General features: G+C 41.2%; 1 protein-coding gene across 1 annotated transcript; it reads right to left on the bottom strand.

Moving 5' to 3' along the window:
* Nucleotides 1-751: 751 nt before the first annotated feature.
* On the bottom strand, nucleotides 752-16392 carry fkbp1b (FKBP prolyl isomerase 1B). The gene is made up of 4 exons (XM_084083465.1): nucleotides 16225-16392; nucleotides 13258-13305; nucleotides 2218-2330; nucleotides 752-2102 (listed from the first exon to the last, which is right to left on the bottom strand). Exons 1-4 carry the CDS (start codon nucleotides 16259-16261, stop codon nucleotides 1974-1976), a joined length of 327 nt encoding a protein of 108 aa, XP_083939591.1. The 5' UTR covers nucleotides 16262-16392; the 3' UTR covers nucleotides 752-1973.
* Nucleotides 16393-17022: the final 630 nt, after the last annotated feature.

The following is a 17022-nucleotide window of genomic DNA, read 5'->3' as shown; positions in this document are numbered from 1 at the left end:
TTGAAAATAGCAGATCTACAAGCTCACAATGTGAGGCGTTGTGAGCTTGTAGATCGGCTATTTTCAAATAGCCTATGTAAAATAAGAGTCTGCACATTGCAACATGGTCCCATGTATAATCGTTGTTATAGTTATTATATGGTGGTAATATAATAAATATCCATGGGAGCATGATCCAGTGTGCAGACTTTTTCTGCTTTTCAATATAAACTGAAGTTGTACTTAAGTTGAAGTTCAAGCAGTGTTCATTTTGACAGCAAATCTTTATCTAGTTTTAGAATAGTCTTTTTGAATACAATTCTATTTAGTTTTAGTCATATTTTAGTCATCTTCGATGTTTTAGTTTTAGTCTAAAAGTTATCGTAGGATTTTAGTCAACTAAATCTACAGTTGATTTAGTCGACTAAAATTAATTTTGGTGGGTAATGCCTAATGTATAGTCAGCTACATGCCGAAAATAGCCGATCTACAAGCTCATCGTGAGCTTGTAGATTGGCTATTTTCCGAGCACGACACCCACACACAACCAAGCATAAAATGACTTGTCTTAGTTCTATTGGATCTCTTCTGCACTAGTCCCTCCCTAACATTTTAGTCTAGTTTTTATTTGTTAACGAAATTGTCACTATATTAAGTCATAGTTTTAGTCATCATAGCAGTTTTTATTTCGTTTTCGTCATAGTTTCAGTCGACGAAACTAACACTGAGTTCAAGCACAAACACACACAAGAACAAAGCAGGAAACGTCATCTCTCAACACAGTACTCGCCATTTTATTAAGAGTTGATCGATCAAACGGTCATAGTAGCCATGGCTTGTAGATCTGTACAGTATTGGATTTGGATTCCTTCTGTGGTACACTTGCAGTAAATGTGTATGAGGGATATAAAACATACTAAACACAGCAACGTCATTCAAAGCATTCAGCAGGACAGACGTTTATCAAAGTGGCAATGCAGACAGTGGTTGTTAATGCCCAGTTAACATACAGAGCTTCAGTATTGTACTTTAAACATGTACCCTTCCTCTGTTTTTATTTTTTTTATTATTTTATTATTATTATTTTGTAACTGTAAGGCAGTATGTTTTGATTGCATGTCGTACGGCTTCCATCAGATGATTCTTTGTTGATTAAAAAAAAGAGAAAAAAACAACCTAAAATGAAATAAAACAATACAAAAAAGAATAACGGATAAATCAACTGGACAACTTTAAAACCACGTAAGCCCTATTTAAAAAAATAACAGATCAACAAGCTCACACCATGTCACTATGCAACACATTGTGAACTTTAGGCAAATTTTCAAAATGTATGAAAATCTTCGCCTACATAATAACATGCCCGAAATAGGGGCGCCAGGTTGAAGACAATGTGGTTAAGACAATGAAGCCAAACTGTGATGTGTGTGTGTGCATGTGCATATTATGTAAAAAGTCGAAAATCCTTGTAGTAACTAACATGACAAGTTGGCAAAAACAAAAGCAGCAGTAGATAGTTGTTAAATGTTGAGCTGGAGAACATGAAGGTGGAAATCAAAGGCTGTAGCTTGATGGATGGAGGGGAGCATTGGCCGGTGTTAAAAACCACTTATATTACCACCATGTACTTTTCCCCTCTACGGCAAACCTCTTCGCTGAGAATAGCCGATCTACCAGCTCACAATTCGTAGCGTTGCGACACGCTGTGAGCTCAATAGATCTGCTATTTTCGCAGAATGTTACCCCCAGAATAGGGATGCTAGTGTTCAATTGGTTTAAAGCCTTGTTTAATCTCCATAGTGATCCCCATATTGTCGCTTGCCGACAAGAACTGATTTTCAAGCTAGTGTGTCGGTGTCGCTAATTTCTTGTCGGTAAGCAACACCCTCGTAGAGTATAAATGAAGCTTATCCTCTCCCCCAGTGAGGATGTCTGGTGGCACAAACACAGCTACAGGACTTGAAACCTTCGACCCTTCACTTTCGCTCTGGGTGTCACTCCAACTTGAGAAGCTCGACGTCGAATATGAGCGTGGCGTTGGGGGGGATGACCCCGGGGTGACCTGTTGCTCCATAGGCCATGTCTGGCGTACAGGTGATCTTCGCTCTCTGGCCCAGGCTCATCTGGACAGGAAGAAATGAGAGTGGTTCAGTATGATGTGTCTAAGATGTGTGTGTGTTTGTGTTTTCTTTTTTTTGTGAACCCCCTCCTCCCAGCACCTTGACGTTGTCCTCCTACCTGTGCGACCCCCTCCTCCCAGCCCTTGATGACCTCCTGTCGTCCGATCTTGAACTTGAAGGGCTTGTTTCTGTCTCTGGAGGAATCAAACTTCTTTCCGTTCTGTAACATACCTGCCAGAGAGAAATTGAAAGTCAACTTTGGGAGGGGTGACGTGTAAGTTACTTTCAGGATGTAACACAGTAGATATTACTTTCAGTTAAAATGTATAAGTTACATGAAAGAATCAGAATTATTTTTGTTGCAAGGTATGTTTGCATATAAAAGGAATTTGCCTCGGCGGGGTTGGTGCACTTACTCTCTAAAATATGAAGATATTAGCAATATACATTATAGTGGCTGGTATAGCAACATGGGTAGACAAATAATAATTGCACGTGTTGAAAGTGTATACAGAGGGTTGTAGTATTACTGTATGTGCAAGATGTAATTCATTATTTGTCACTGTATATTTGCACATACGTGAATTGAAATTTGTCCTCTGCATTTTACCCTTCCTATAATCATTAGGAGCAGGGAGCAGCCACTGTGTGACGCTCGAGGAGCAATTAGGGGTTAAGACTCTTGCTCAGGGACACACATCGACACATTGCTGGCCTGGTCTGGAATCGTACCTGGGACAACCAGGGGCTCTGGCTCCCCAGGCGGGCTCACTAACCACTCAGCAATAAATGAATTATGTTGTGTACTCACACAAAGCGTAGCGGTATACATTCACATAGCAGCATACTTTATAATATACACTTTATAAAACCATACACCGTTCCTGAAAATAATGCATTACTTGACATAGTAACTGTAACAATATTACCCAATTTCTAAAAGTAATGCCGTAGATTTAAAAAAAATGTATCATTACTTTAACTATTGTTGTTATGTAATGCATTACTTAAAATTATGCATGACCCCCAACACTGACAGACAGACAGACAGACAGACAGACAGACAGACAGACAGACAGACAGACAGAGACAGACAGGCTAAGAGTCTTTGGAGTTCACTACAGATCATAATGAACATTCGAGGAACATCAGTTGTTTTACGGCTGATTTTGGTCTGAGTGGAATAAAACAACATCATGTGCGATTTGTAAACTCTAACCTTTATACAACAATGCCAAACAGGACCCCGTCCATGCCAGGTCTATACACACCCTTCCTACAAAGCTGGAATGCTTTGGAATGAGGTATTATTTCTAGATCAAAGACAAAGAGGCGGGCAGCTTTCAATAATGCAGTGTTGGCCCCAAAACAGGAATTATTCTATTGAGGGCTCCTTATCAAGATCTTGGGCTCATTTCAAATTATCCAAATGAACAAAGGGAATGCGAAACAGGAAGCCCTGGCCTGGTTCACTGGATTATTTTTGAAGTTAAGTAGGCCACTGCTTGCCTGTATCTAGACCACGGGGAGAAGAGGCGAACAGAGCGCCACGCGGTGCATAACACACATTATCAGACATGATAATAATATTAGGCCTACATAACCACATCCTCCAACAAGCTCCCACTGTCTCTCCCAAGGACAGCTCAACTAGAGGGAGGACTACGTTTTTACGAACCGACACGTTGTGAGCTTGTAGATCTGCAATTTTCACTAGTTTGGGTCTAACTTCTCTTTTGGGTCTTGAGCTAAAACATTTGGGAACCACAGGCTTAAAGGACCATACAGATGGTCTGGCATTTAGCCAGACCATCTTTTATTCAAAGATTTGAAAAAATAACACCTTCACCGAACCAATAGAAATATTTTAGGGTGGTCCTTCATATGGGATGGTATCAGAATTGGTTTGCAAAGCAAAGGTTACCGCTGGTTTTCTCCGCCTTTCAAACCCATTCATTTAGGTGGAGATCTCTGATCGTCTGGCTACGTGAGATTAACGTTGCCTCGTCTATTTAGGTAAGTTTATATTATTTTAATGACTAAGGAGAAAAGAAAAACATCTAAAAAATTAAGCTATTAACTGAAAAATGATCTGTTTATATGATGTATTATATATTATATTATGGCAGAATCTATGAATAGACGTGTTTGGTCTAATATCTAATACGTGGACGACATGGGTTCTTGACAGGGTTCCTAGCCAGATGAGTAGTTTCATTTCATTTGTAAATTGGGTGTGTTTTTGACATTGATTTTATAACATGATTAATTGCTATGCAATACCATGAGTGTAACAAATTAATGAATTAATTGCACTGCTTAATGAGCAAAAGCTTTTTGCTTGGAGCATGTCACCAACTGTAGATCTGTGTGCGACACCATGGTACGACAGAGTACAAACATAGTCAGTAGAGGGAGGACTCGTAGTCTTGCCTTGCAGAGAGAGGCAGACGCTCTGCAGAGAGCGCTGCAGAGTGCATGGTAGACGGACAGTCCATCTATACAGCCAGCTATCACCAGCTACTCCTAACACATTCACATAGACTGAATATTGCGATAAATGTGATTGAGAATCTCCTGCACGTCTCTTTATATATATAATTAAAAGTAAAAGATTTGCAGGCATCTATTAAATGATGTGCAATTGCCGCAATACCGCCGAAATTCAGGCCCCGTCGAGGTCAAGGAAAGGTCAAACTATTTCACAGTGCTCAAGTGCACTTAAGCCAGTGGTTCTCAAGCTTTTTAATTTCAAGGACCCACATGTTTAGCATGCATTAGGCCACAGACCTCCATTTGATACAGTTTTCTATCTCTGGGACCCCAATCTTCACTGTAAAATCCTAACCCAGAGAGAGTGTACAGATGGACACCTCTCAGAGTTACAAATCCGTAACTCCTCAAGGACCCCTGGGGGTCCCCGGACCCCACTTTGAGAACCACTAAATCATGTGATTTATGTCCACCACAGACACACAGCAATAGCACCAAGTGTAAGTGTAAAGTGTAAATAGTTGGCATAAAACGTAGCATGATAACTCAACTCTTTGGAGACAGACAGACTAGCTCATCCCAGTCAGATGAATCTGGGTACTGTATGGCTTCTCCCCTTTCACTCTCCCTAAACTTAGTATGTCCACTGGCTTCCAGGAATTACCATCGCCCAGATATCAAGCAGATTGGGCCTGGGCCAAGCATACAGTCACCGGGTGCACACACACCAAGATTACCACCTGCTACTATTTTCCCACGGAGACACGACTCAGACAGAGCTGCTCTGTACCAGCTAGTTCCCGGTGTGAACATTATTTAACCGTGCAACGGTATTACATCAACTCAATATCCTTTATTTAACTTTTTCTGACGGTATCAGCAATTATGCAGCATTGTTTTTCTTTTTTTTCAACCTTAAAGGGATAGTGCACCCCAAAAATTACTTTTTTTCTATCGATTAGTCACCCCATGGAGACTTGAATTCATGGATATTTTTTTGTTTTTGTCGCATTCCTAAGCCAATAATTTGATGACCGTTGGACCGCTGCCGGTCAAAAAAATTGCAAACGGCATCGGTCCCAAGAACCTGGCGTCTGTTCGGGCTCTAATGTCTAATATGACTCGTGTTGGAGTGAAGTGGTTGTGAGGCTAAGTAGTTCTCACAGCCTGCACAATGCATCAGCCAATGAGCAGCCTATAGTCTGAGCACCACTCGTATCACTGCTGAGTTATCATTCTTTGAGCAGGGTGGGGGTCTCACAGTGAAAATAAAAACAGGGCCTGTCCCTTCCTGAGGCCCACTCCCAGGCTCTCTCCTAAGTGGCGTGAGAGCTTTTAGAGCTCCGCGACTGCTCGGATTGGATCTGGAAAAGCCGTGGTGCTCACAGACGAGGACGAGGACGGGGCAGGGGGGCTATTTTTACCCCGTCTACTGTATCCCCATCTCAGCCCCGTGTCGAGAACGGTTGCCAGGACCAAGCAGCCTTCTTAGGGCCAAGGTCTGGACGAAACAAGATAGCGCTTGTAAGCTATCTGTCTGCGACAGGCTTTTGTACACTATGTGTGCTGGCATATTCCGAAGCTGCAGACAGACACGGTTCTGAGAAAAAGACCTGTTGGCGGCTTGAGTCATAGATCAAACACAGCAGACGCTGACGGATATACTGTAAGTAGGACTTGTGTGTCGTCACGATGAGACAACGAGCATCGCAAAGATACAGCCGCTGTTGTGGTTCTCCTGCGCGTCACTGCCACTGCTGACCCTTGCCATGCACCTATCAGCAGTACATATAATAAGAATGCTACATAGCATTTTGGAAACATAGCAGTTTCCAAAATGAATAATTAAAGACGGCCTACAGATAATAAATAATAAAGTCAAATAAGTAGACATAATTACAAGATCAAGCCAGAAAGAAAAAAAAAAGTATAAATCTGACATTTTGTGGTTTACTTGGGTAGCCTATTTTCAGAATGCAGTTTATCATTGCTTTCAGGCAGCAACCTTTATGTCCAAATCCATTACTTTGGGGGGGGGGGGGGGGGGTGTTAACCTGCGTTCCAATTGAGCCAATGTAGTTATTATTTATCACAAGCTCTCGTCAATGCTTTTCATTGGTTAAATATTCATAAAGCCCACAGACAGACTTAACCACTTTCAACCTCTTTATATAACCCATTATAGGAGTAAGGTTTCTAGCTACTGCACATTTTTCAAAAATAGCAGAGCATATCTACAAGTTGTGAGCTTGGAGATCAGCTATTTTAGCTAGTTTTGTATATGACAAAGCATACTGTAAGCACACTATAAGGTTTCTGCCAAACAGCGACAATGTATTCCAGATAAAAGTCAAGATTTGACTCTTTTCAAAGTGGCGAGTAGAGTGGTGGGGTGGCCTGGGAATTAATCTACTGTATGCGCTATGCACAGTGGCACAGGTTCTGAATCTGGCTCACGTTACGCTCTTGCATTCCTCCCCAGCCTCCACTTTCATGGAGGGGTAATGAAGATGCACTGCCTGCCCTCCTTCAAATACATGACTTGCCTGACAGAGAAACACAGCATCTATGCACCATTCCAATACATGACTGCTGGCTGGCCTCACAGAGAAACACAGCATCTATGCACCATTCCGGACGATTGGGTGTGTGTGCTGCTTGGGTAGGATTATGCTGCTTTGAGAGCCTTGAAAGATGGAAGTCCTAAAATTAAGCTGTGCCGCTGCCCGCTGATGAGGAAAATATAGACCTTGACTTGTCCTGCAGTCTTTTCGACAATTCGACCACGCACACACGCACGCACGCACGCACACACACACAGGTCCACTGCAAAATAAGAGAGGATGCATGGAGACTGAAAAGAGAGCAAGAGAGGACAGGGGAAACTGGAAACAAAAGAAAGCATTTCCATCTGTGTGTCTGGCATGTACATGGTCTTCTTAACTCTGAACTCTCTATACTTAGTGAAGTGGACCGGGCCGGCTCTGTACTTGGTCCAGTCTTTTTTTCCCCCTCTGCACCAAATCTCTTTGTTGAATATAGCCGTCCACATGAACCCCTAATCTCCATGATCCCTATTCTGGGGGCAAACATTCGGCTGAAATAGCTACAAGCTCGCGACGTGCCACGTTGCGATGAGTTGTGAGCTTTTAGATTGGCTATTTTCAGCGAAGAGATTTGGTCTATAGGGTGAAAAGGGCACGGACCTAGTATGAAGCCCTGGGGGATCCCCAGTCAGCTATAAGTATATAGGGTTTAAGTGGATATAACACCACATGAACGGAGGGGTTTAGTCCCCTCAACTCAACTCGGTGTCACGACTCTCCAGTGGCCTCGCCACCTCTATAAAACACTCACTCACCACATGACCACGCACTACACACAGCATTTCACATGGCATTCGGTCACAACATTCTGCCCCGAAAGGAGAGAGTTCGCCATCTGCTAAATTACAGCCGTATAGCTTTAGCAGTCTATTTCTGTGTGACACCCTGACCAAGTGCCATTAGGTTTCCCACCTCATCACGTTTCGCTGCGAGGAGGAGGAGGAGGAGCAGGGAGCAGGAGGAAGAAGAGGGAGGAGCATAGAGCTCAAACATGGTATGGAACGTCCCCTTTTAGGACATGACATCACCGCAGTCCCGGGGAGCCCTGCAACATGCTGCTCACCACCACCACACCAACAATGCTCTCCCAACAGTCTCCATCAATCTCATACATTTTTGATGGAGACTGTTTAAGTCTCCATCAGAAACATCCAACATTTAAGTCGACGATTAATTAATTGTTTTTATTGTTTTTGATTAACGATTTAATTATGTGTTTTTAGCATTGGAACATTATGAATACAAATGTAATTTCTGTTTGGCTTTTACGCTTTGTAATCAAAAATTGCACAGGGCAGATATGACAAATAACTTAAATATGCACACCTCTTCGATCACCACTCATGAAAACCCATGAAGTCAGGTGGCCTGGATAGGATATACCAACTGATCTAGGATCAGCTAGGCCTTCTTTCGGTGCTGACATTAAGAATGTGAGTTGAGTTGATGGGAAGGGGAGACAGGGTAAGGGGAAAGGGTACAGACCCTCTGATGGGCGAAGAGGGTGATTAGTGGGCTTCACGTCGACACCCCCTATGCAAAGCATTTAACCCAGAGCTTCCTACAACAATAATGCAGGACTGCAATGCGATGTTCACTTCTGAGTTGTGACAACCCAAGTCAGATTTTTGGCCAATCTAGATTGTAATCGGATAGTCTGAACTGAAAAATCTAAATCACACAGAAACACATTTTTGCTATTCAGATTTGAACCACATCCCTAGGTGGTTTGATCTGTTTGCGATCTGTCAAATCTCTTTTCTAAAGACGTTTGCCGATCTACAAGCTCACAACACTCCACATCGTGTTGGAATGGTAAGATCTGCTATTTCCTGTGAGCGAGTATAAACTATGTTACAGTATGTCATTACATTGTTACCACAACAAACAATGCAGATTAGGTGAACAATGTGAAATCAAAAAGCTGATCCGATCACTTGCATATAACAACAGTGTCAGTCAGTCAGTCCTAAGATCGTATTTGATAAACAAATCCTATTTACCTGCAGTGCAGTCTGAACAAAATCGGATTAGACTGGGATGCCTCCCAGTCTAAATGCACACAGTTATGTGTGTGTGTGCATAGCAGGGAAGTGTTGACAAAGAGCTAGAATGTTTAGTTGACGTAGTGAGGTGAAAAGATTTAATTTAAATGTTTCTAAAACAAGCAACAACAGTGAGTAACATACTGGTGGTTTAGTCCATTGACACTGACTCACAGTATACTTCACATTACTGCCAACCATTTTCCAAAGCATACCATGGTTTGTTTTATTTTCAAGGAAGCCATTAGACTCCATTTCTGTACAGTATGAAAATCAACTTGCAGAAACTGGCTTGAGATAGGTAATCCAACATTTATTATGTAATTACATTATTTTTGCGGTTTAATGTATTTTAAATGCGGATTAAAAGTCTAGTCGAAAATATTGGAGAAACTATTGATTTACACATTAAATTATTAACTCATTAACAGTGCAATGATGTTTAGCCAACATCGATGTAATTGTTCAGAATAAGTTCAGAATAAGTCCGGTCTTTGACAATTACATTACTGATAGCAATGTTGAAGAGACCTTGGCTCAATGCTGCTGCTCTATGAAGACTGAAGTCAGAAGTGACAGTGAATGAGGGTTTGACAGGAAGAAAGTGAATACAGAGAGAGGGGGATCTCATTTCTAATTGATTAGCCCTGCTGCCTGTTTGGGAACGGCCACCCCCCAGTGGGGTCCTGGTGGTCTTGTGTCAGTGACCCCTGAGCTAATTTGGTTACTTTCTGCAGGAGTCCGGGGGGGCTAAGCCATGGATCTGGCTGTGTGCACATGCTAGGTAACTCACTCTCTCTCTCTCTCTCTCTCTCTCTCTCTCTCTCTCTCTCTCTCTCTCTCTCTCTCTCTCTCTCTCTCTCTCTCTCTCTCTCTCTCTCTCCCTCCCTCCCTCCCTCCCTCCCTCCCTCCCTCTCTCTCTCTCTCTCTCTCTCTCTCTCTCTCTCTCTCTCTCTCTCTCTCTCTCTCTCTCTCTCTCTCTCTCTCTCTCTCTCTCTCTATCTCTCTCTCTCTCTGTGTGTGTGTGCGTGTGCGTGTGCGTGTGCGTGTGCGCGTGCGCGAGTGAGTGAAAATATGTTGTTGGTCCTACAGTGTTTTGACAATAGTAACATTTAAAAATATATATATATTTAAATAGCAAAACTACATAATATAAAATAGGGCTTAAAGGGCAAGACCACTTTGGCACACAAATAATTGCTCCATTGATTAGAAATTGATAATTCAAAATATGCTCCTCGTTGACTTACATTGTACGGTAAAACAGCTCTCAAAGTCGCTCTTTTAGCATGTAAACGAACACAAACAAAGCTGATTCAGACAATATAGAACATCACCAAACCCAGTATTATTTGTTTTTTTAATAAAAATGTCAACTTCCTACTGATTGTACTATTTGAAGATCCGGATCCAGTCCGGATTTTCTTCTAAATAAAAATAGCTAAATCAACAGGAAGTTAACATTTGTATTAAAAAACAAACAGTATTGGGTTTTGTGATGTTCTATATTGTCTGAATCAACTTTGTTTTCATTTGTTTCTGCGCTCAAAGAGTGACGGTTAAACAGCTCTGTTTAACCGTACAATGTAAGTCAATGAGGAGTTTGGAGTTACATCATGCCAAGGTAACTATACAACCCAGTCCCAGACCTCTACCAAAGTGGTCTTGCCCTTTAAAGTGGTTAATCAGACTGATGATTTTGTAGAAAAATAATTATTAGACTTTTTGCACAGATTCGTTGATATATATAAAAGAAAAACTGCATAAAGAATGTGCTTCTCGATTATGCAATTAATCAAAAAAGTAATCAATAGAATAATCGCTAAGAAAATGATCAAAAGTTGCAGTACAAAAAGAAAAGAAGAAAAAATAAAGAGCACGACCAAGGGGGAAACTGACTAGGAGGGCTTCAAACACGTGGAGCAGCACACATTAGCATCCCACTAAAATAAGGTCTGCTTTCCTGCAGACGTGAGAGGCCACAAACAGAGAGGCCGTTTCCCAGGGCCTTAACGCTGGCCTGGCGCTACGGGAGCTCAGCACTCAGGACGCCACAGCGGAGATACAGTGTCTCATATAGGACGTGATTAGGAGAAGAACACAATGTAATCACAAGGACGACACAAGAACAACAGGAAATAATGTGATCGGGACTAGTGTGGGGGGTAGGAAATTATAATGTCAGGGAAACAGAAAACAGGAATCAGGATCTGAAAAACATGGAGCTATGTACTGTTGTATTCCCAAAATAACATGCTGGGAGCATAAGCATATTCACTTTTTGTGATATTTTGCGCGCGTGTGTGTGTGCGTGCGTGTGCGTGTGTGTGTAGAGGGACAGGAAACCAAAGGGCAGAGAGGGGGAAAGACATGCAACACAAGTCTCCACACAGGATCAAACCAGCAACATTGCAATTACATGGTCAAAGCAGTACCAGGTCAGCTATCTGTAATTTATATCTGCCCAAGTATAAATGTTGAACTACTTAAACTTGTGGTTTGTTCCCTGCCAAAGTGACTAGCACAGTAGGAAAACTATCAGGATGTAGGAGGACACAGTCACAGTTACATGTCACCATTCCACTCGTGACTGGCATTATGTCCATACATGATCAAATAATGGCTAATATATCGGTCAGGCCGATATATATCGGTTGGGTTACTTCTGTTCAAATGCAAGGAATTGGACAAAGAGAAGGGCCGCACCTGAAAACGTAGGCCTTAAAACATCTGTTGCCTGGAAAAGAAGTCGGACCTGTCTGTCTCTTTGTCAGTTTCTCTGTATATGTTGGCAGCCTACGTCCCTGTATGTCTGCCTGCGTGTTTATCTGCTTTATCTGCTGTCAATCGGAGGCGCAAAGCTAGCCTACATGAAACAGAATCTTAAGTCATCTGCTTAACGCATCTTCGTTTTCGCTGCTCGACAGTAATTATACGATCAAGTACACTTCAGAGTTCAAACTTCAACACGTGAAGACTATGGGGACATCAGGCGCCAAGCAAAGATTCAAGCTAATTTATACTTTGTTTAAGGGCGCTGAAAATGTTTTAGCTGAAAATCTGTTCCATCATGCTCCGAAGTCAATTAGATTTACATTAAATTGAACTTAATTCAATCTAGCTTGCACTAGTGAGAACATGCTTGTGTCCGCCTCACTCACTCACGTATGCACACACACACACACACACACACACACACACACACACACACACACACACACACACACACACACACACACACACACACACACACACACACACACACACACACACACACACACAGATGTTGCAGGATTCAGCTCCTACAGTCAGTCGTATGAGGACAGAGGGTGTCATAACTGCTAATAACCGTATAATAAAGCTGGTGATGTGCAGACTGATGACATCACGTGCATGCAGCCTAGGTTTTGTTTACTTTTTGTCTGGCCTAGTTGTCTGGACTCTCAACCCTGAGGCACAGAATAACCCACATTCATTTCCCAAAAGGCTTCTTTGCTTCTGAGTGCTCCACCTCTAAAATTGGGCAGTCAGACATGAGATAAACAGGCAATAGCAGTGTGCGTGTGCGTGTGCGTGTGCGTGTGTGTGTGTGTGTGTGTGTGTGTGTGTGTGTGCGTGCGTGCGTGTGCATGTGCGTGCGTGCGTGCGTGCGTGTGTGTGTGTGTGTGTACTGCATTCCCTGAAGATTTCCACTTGGCAGAAAAACATTCAAACAGCGCATTTAGATCATGTGACCCAGAACCTCCCTGTCTGTCCGTCCATCCAACCAAAACAACCTTAAGATGTTAAGATGTTCTAGTTGGGGCATTGACAGCTCACTCACTAGTGTACACACAACATGTATATGCGCGATTACGTGCATGTACCGGTATGCAGGCACTCATAATGAATAGTATGCCATGTTGCACTCCACAATGTTGTGTGGGGACAGAAAAAAATAATAAATGCAGGGACAAATTTCCTCCCTGGATAAACAGAATAGGGGAAAGCAAACCATCTGTAAATATGAGTTACCTATGTAATGAACAACACATGTCTGGCCCTTCTTTGGAAATGTCCTTCCTGTGAAGAGAGAAAAAAGCAAGCATCAATGTGAAGCCAGTCAACACACTGACCGTGCAGTTATTTGTCTCAATAAATGGCTTATTCCCTCCTGCATCATGTGTTAAAGTGCCTTGTTAGAATGGAGTGTTACAGTTTGTAGTCCTATAACCCGGAAGTGAGTTTACAATGTGTTCCCTCGTCAGATTTCCAATGCTTAATCAATTATTTGTGGTTAAAGGGGTATTTCACTTTAAATACCCTTTTGGGGTCATTTTGACATCTGCTCTGGCTTTTATGTGCAGGTTGTGCACCCCAGAGAGTTTTTAAGTTGCTTGATTCAATAAAAAAAAAACATGGCCCCCTCAGGCAATAGAAGGGCAATCAATATCAGTCACCAGAACCAGGGACGTGTGTTTTCAATTAGTCTAACATGGTTAAAATTGAGTTTGAAGTTCAATGGACTTACAGTATATAGGAGGAGGGCGCATCTGATAAATGAATATCAAATATCTAAATATTGAATCAAGCAACTTAAAAACTGCCCGATGTGCTTACAAAAGTAGACATGGTCGACGTAGTCAACATCTGTGGCCAAAAAAGAGGTTCAAGCTCTTTTCTACAACATTAATTACACCTGTTATCACAATCCTGAATTTGTACCTCTTTTTCTTTTTTTTACTAATCTCATGGAGTATAATGCGGGGGAGTATAATGCCTAATTTATATTCCATTGCATGACACGAACAAATCTTCAGTCTAACAATGCATTGCATTAACTTCTGTCAATCTGTCGGCCCCCGGCCAGCATTAAATTGGCCAATGTAATAGATTATTGTAATCTCACAACAATGTAAGAGAAAATACAGCAAGACACTAAAATCATCTCCTCTTCCTCCACTGCCTCTGCTTTAACAGTAAATAAAGACAACATGCAAGTACAATGCATTTTATCATTAGGCATGTTTAGGGAAAACGACAACATTGGGACACGTTTGAAATATTGATGCTTGGGTAATATCCCTTTTAATTCATATTGCCTGGCTTGTGCTACTTGACAGTTCATCTTGTAATGTGTTTCATATATGTGTACTGTATGTCACAAAGAATGTCACACGAATAGGCTTATAAAGTAACAATGGCTGGATTAAGTCTGGTGAGGTGTTCCTGGCAAGAATGCTAAATCCTCCTTATGGCTGCAGACGTGTGGAAGTCAGCTCTTTACCCATCACTCTCAATAGCCCAATATTGAAACCCTAGCCTGTATAAGCCTCATACTCTTAGCCAACTGGGGACTATCAAATTATCAAATGCCCATGATTGCAATGTGTGTGTGTGTGTGTGTGTGTGTGTGTGTGTGTGTGTGTGTGTGTGTGTGTGTGTGTGTGTGTGTGTGTGTGTGTGTGTGTGTGTGTGTGTGTGTGTGTGTGTGTGTGTGTGTGTGTGTGTGTGTGTGTGTGAGTGTGAGAGAGAGAGAGAGAGAGAGAGAGAGAGAGAGAGAGAGAGAGAGAGATCAACACCAACATGCATTACATGTCTATAATACGTCTTAACTGTATTCTGTTAAACCTACACATTTTTTGTTATGGAAGGCAGCACAGATTACTGTTTATATAGGCCTGTATTTCAAAACAAAGTATAACAGTATAAATTATGTACATTTTTGGTGACCCATGCAGCAGAATGGGTTGGTTGAGAAACCATAGAGCAGGCAGAATGCTGGCAGGACAGATGAATAGCAATACAGAAAAGTGCAATGAAAGAGGTTTGTTCATAAAACAATGGGGCAAATAATACATTTACACCAATTTCTAATTCAAAAAACGAATTATACCAAAGTACTGTATGTTTGATACAATTATTGCAATATTGAAGGCAATACATCCATTTGATGTTTTTCTTTATTTATAAGGATTTTTTTTGTCAACTCAACACAGACCTGCAAGCATGCATAAATAAATGAGTTACAGTAATAGTGGTCGAGACTTCCAGAAAGGTATTGTGATGATCATGTCCCACATGCATTACTACAGTATCATGCATGTGTTACAAAACATGCATGAACCACTTCAGCCCTATATACACAGCCATTTGAAAATAGCTTATCTACAAGCTCACAATGCAAGCTTGTAGATCTACTATTTTCGAAAGATGTGTAAGCAAAATATTGGGGCAAATAATCATTTTACCCAATTTCTAATAAAAAAACCAAAGGGGTAAGTGTTTGATACAGTTATTGCAATATTTGTGATATCCCACATAATGTATCATTAGAGTAGCATGTGAGAGTGGGAGGATGAGGGGAGCCCATATTGCAGCTTTAAGGGCAAAAAGCCTCATCACACAATTATATGTAGGGCTGTCATGACTACAAATTTATGTTGACAATTAACTGTCATACAAATAATCGCGATTAACGATTTAATTGTGTTTTTGGCATTGAATATAGGAACATATGAATACAATTTTAATTTCAGTTTGGCTTTTAGGCTTCGTAATCAAAGATTTCACAGGGCAGATATGACAAATAACTTAAATATACATACAAAGATATATTTTTTTCTTTAAAAAAAAGTTAAAATTGCTGAAATAGCTGATCTACAAGCTTACAGCAAGTAACAGTAAGCCTGTTAGATCAGCTATTTCTGCTTCTCTTTAAGTATTTGAAAATGTATGAACATTTTTTTCAACATGGATCCGATCATTATGACGATAATGCAAAAATGATTATCTCAAATAATTGCGATCAGACGATTACGTAATAATCGTGACAGGCCTAATATTATATGATCATAATTATGGCCATTATTATGAATCATGTGCGGCAGTATGAGCCTATTTGGGTGAGATGGCCATAATAAGGAGTAGCAGTCTGGTGGGTGCAGCAGCCGAAAATATAATCTGTCAAGTAACGGAATCAAAGTAACGTGGTGAACTTACCATCTCCAGGAGATATTGTTTCGACTTCCACGCCCATGATTGTTCTATTTAAAACGTTGCTGCTAAAGCATACAGTCTATAATAATGAAGCCGTTTGGATGCCCGTGTTGCGGCTGTAAAGCGCGGTGGCACCATGCATTCACCAACCACCACTGACTGGACTATACGGTAACGGTAACCCGTTACGCAATTACTAGTGAGCTATAGAATTATGTGACTCCAGGGGTCGCTGTTGGTAAAAAAAAACCACAAGAGACGGGTATGCAGCATTGAGGTAATACATTAGGTAATACAGAGGAAGTTCATTTACTCAAGTACTGTACTTATTCCTAAATACAATGTTGAGGTATTTGTGCTTTACTGGATTCCAATTGTCTGTACTTACTTCTACTCCATTACACCTCAGAGTAACTCTTAGTTACTAGTTACTTTGTAGATTTGGATTATTATTACAAAACATACATTAACCAATTCAGCCCAATACATTTCGGCCATTTGAAAATAGCCGATCAACAAGCTCACAATGCGTAACTTTTACTTGTAACATAGTGTTTCTGCATGGCAGTATTGATACTTTTACTTAAGGTAAAAAAAATGTGAGTACTTTTTCCACCACTGGGTCATACGAGCAATTCCTCTTCCATACGCCATCCAGTTTGTTCTTTAGAGAGGACAAGGCAACCAGTTGAGTCACAGTATTTCATGGGTCACGAATTTCGCTGAAACAGTTGCCAAAACAAAGATTTTCTTTGAACTGATCCGTGGAGATGTTCAACTCTCTCTACGTTGTCGTCTTCA

This window comes from Gymnoscopelus microlampas (genome assembly GCF_963454915.1).
Source record: "Gymnoscopelus microlampas genome assembly, chromosome: 16".
NCBI lineage: Eukaryota > Metazoa > Chordata > Actinopteri > Myctophiformes > Myctophidae > Gymnoscopelus > Gymnoscopelus microlampas.
The sequence above is the reverse complement of the archived record's forward strand: the minus strand, read 5'-3'. Positions and strand labels throughout refer to the sequence as shown.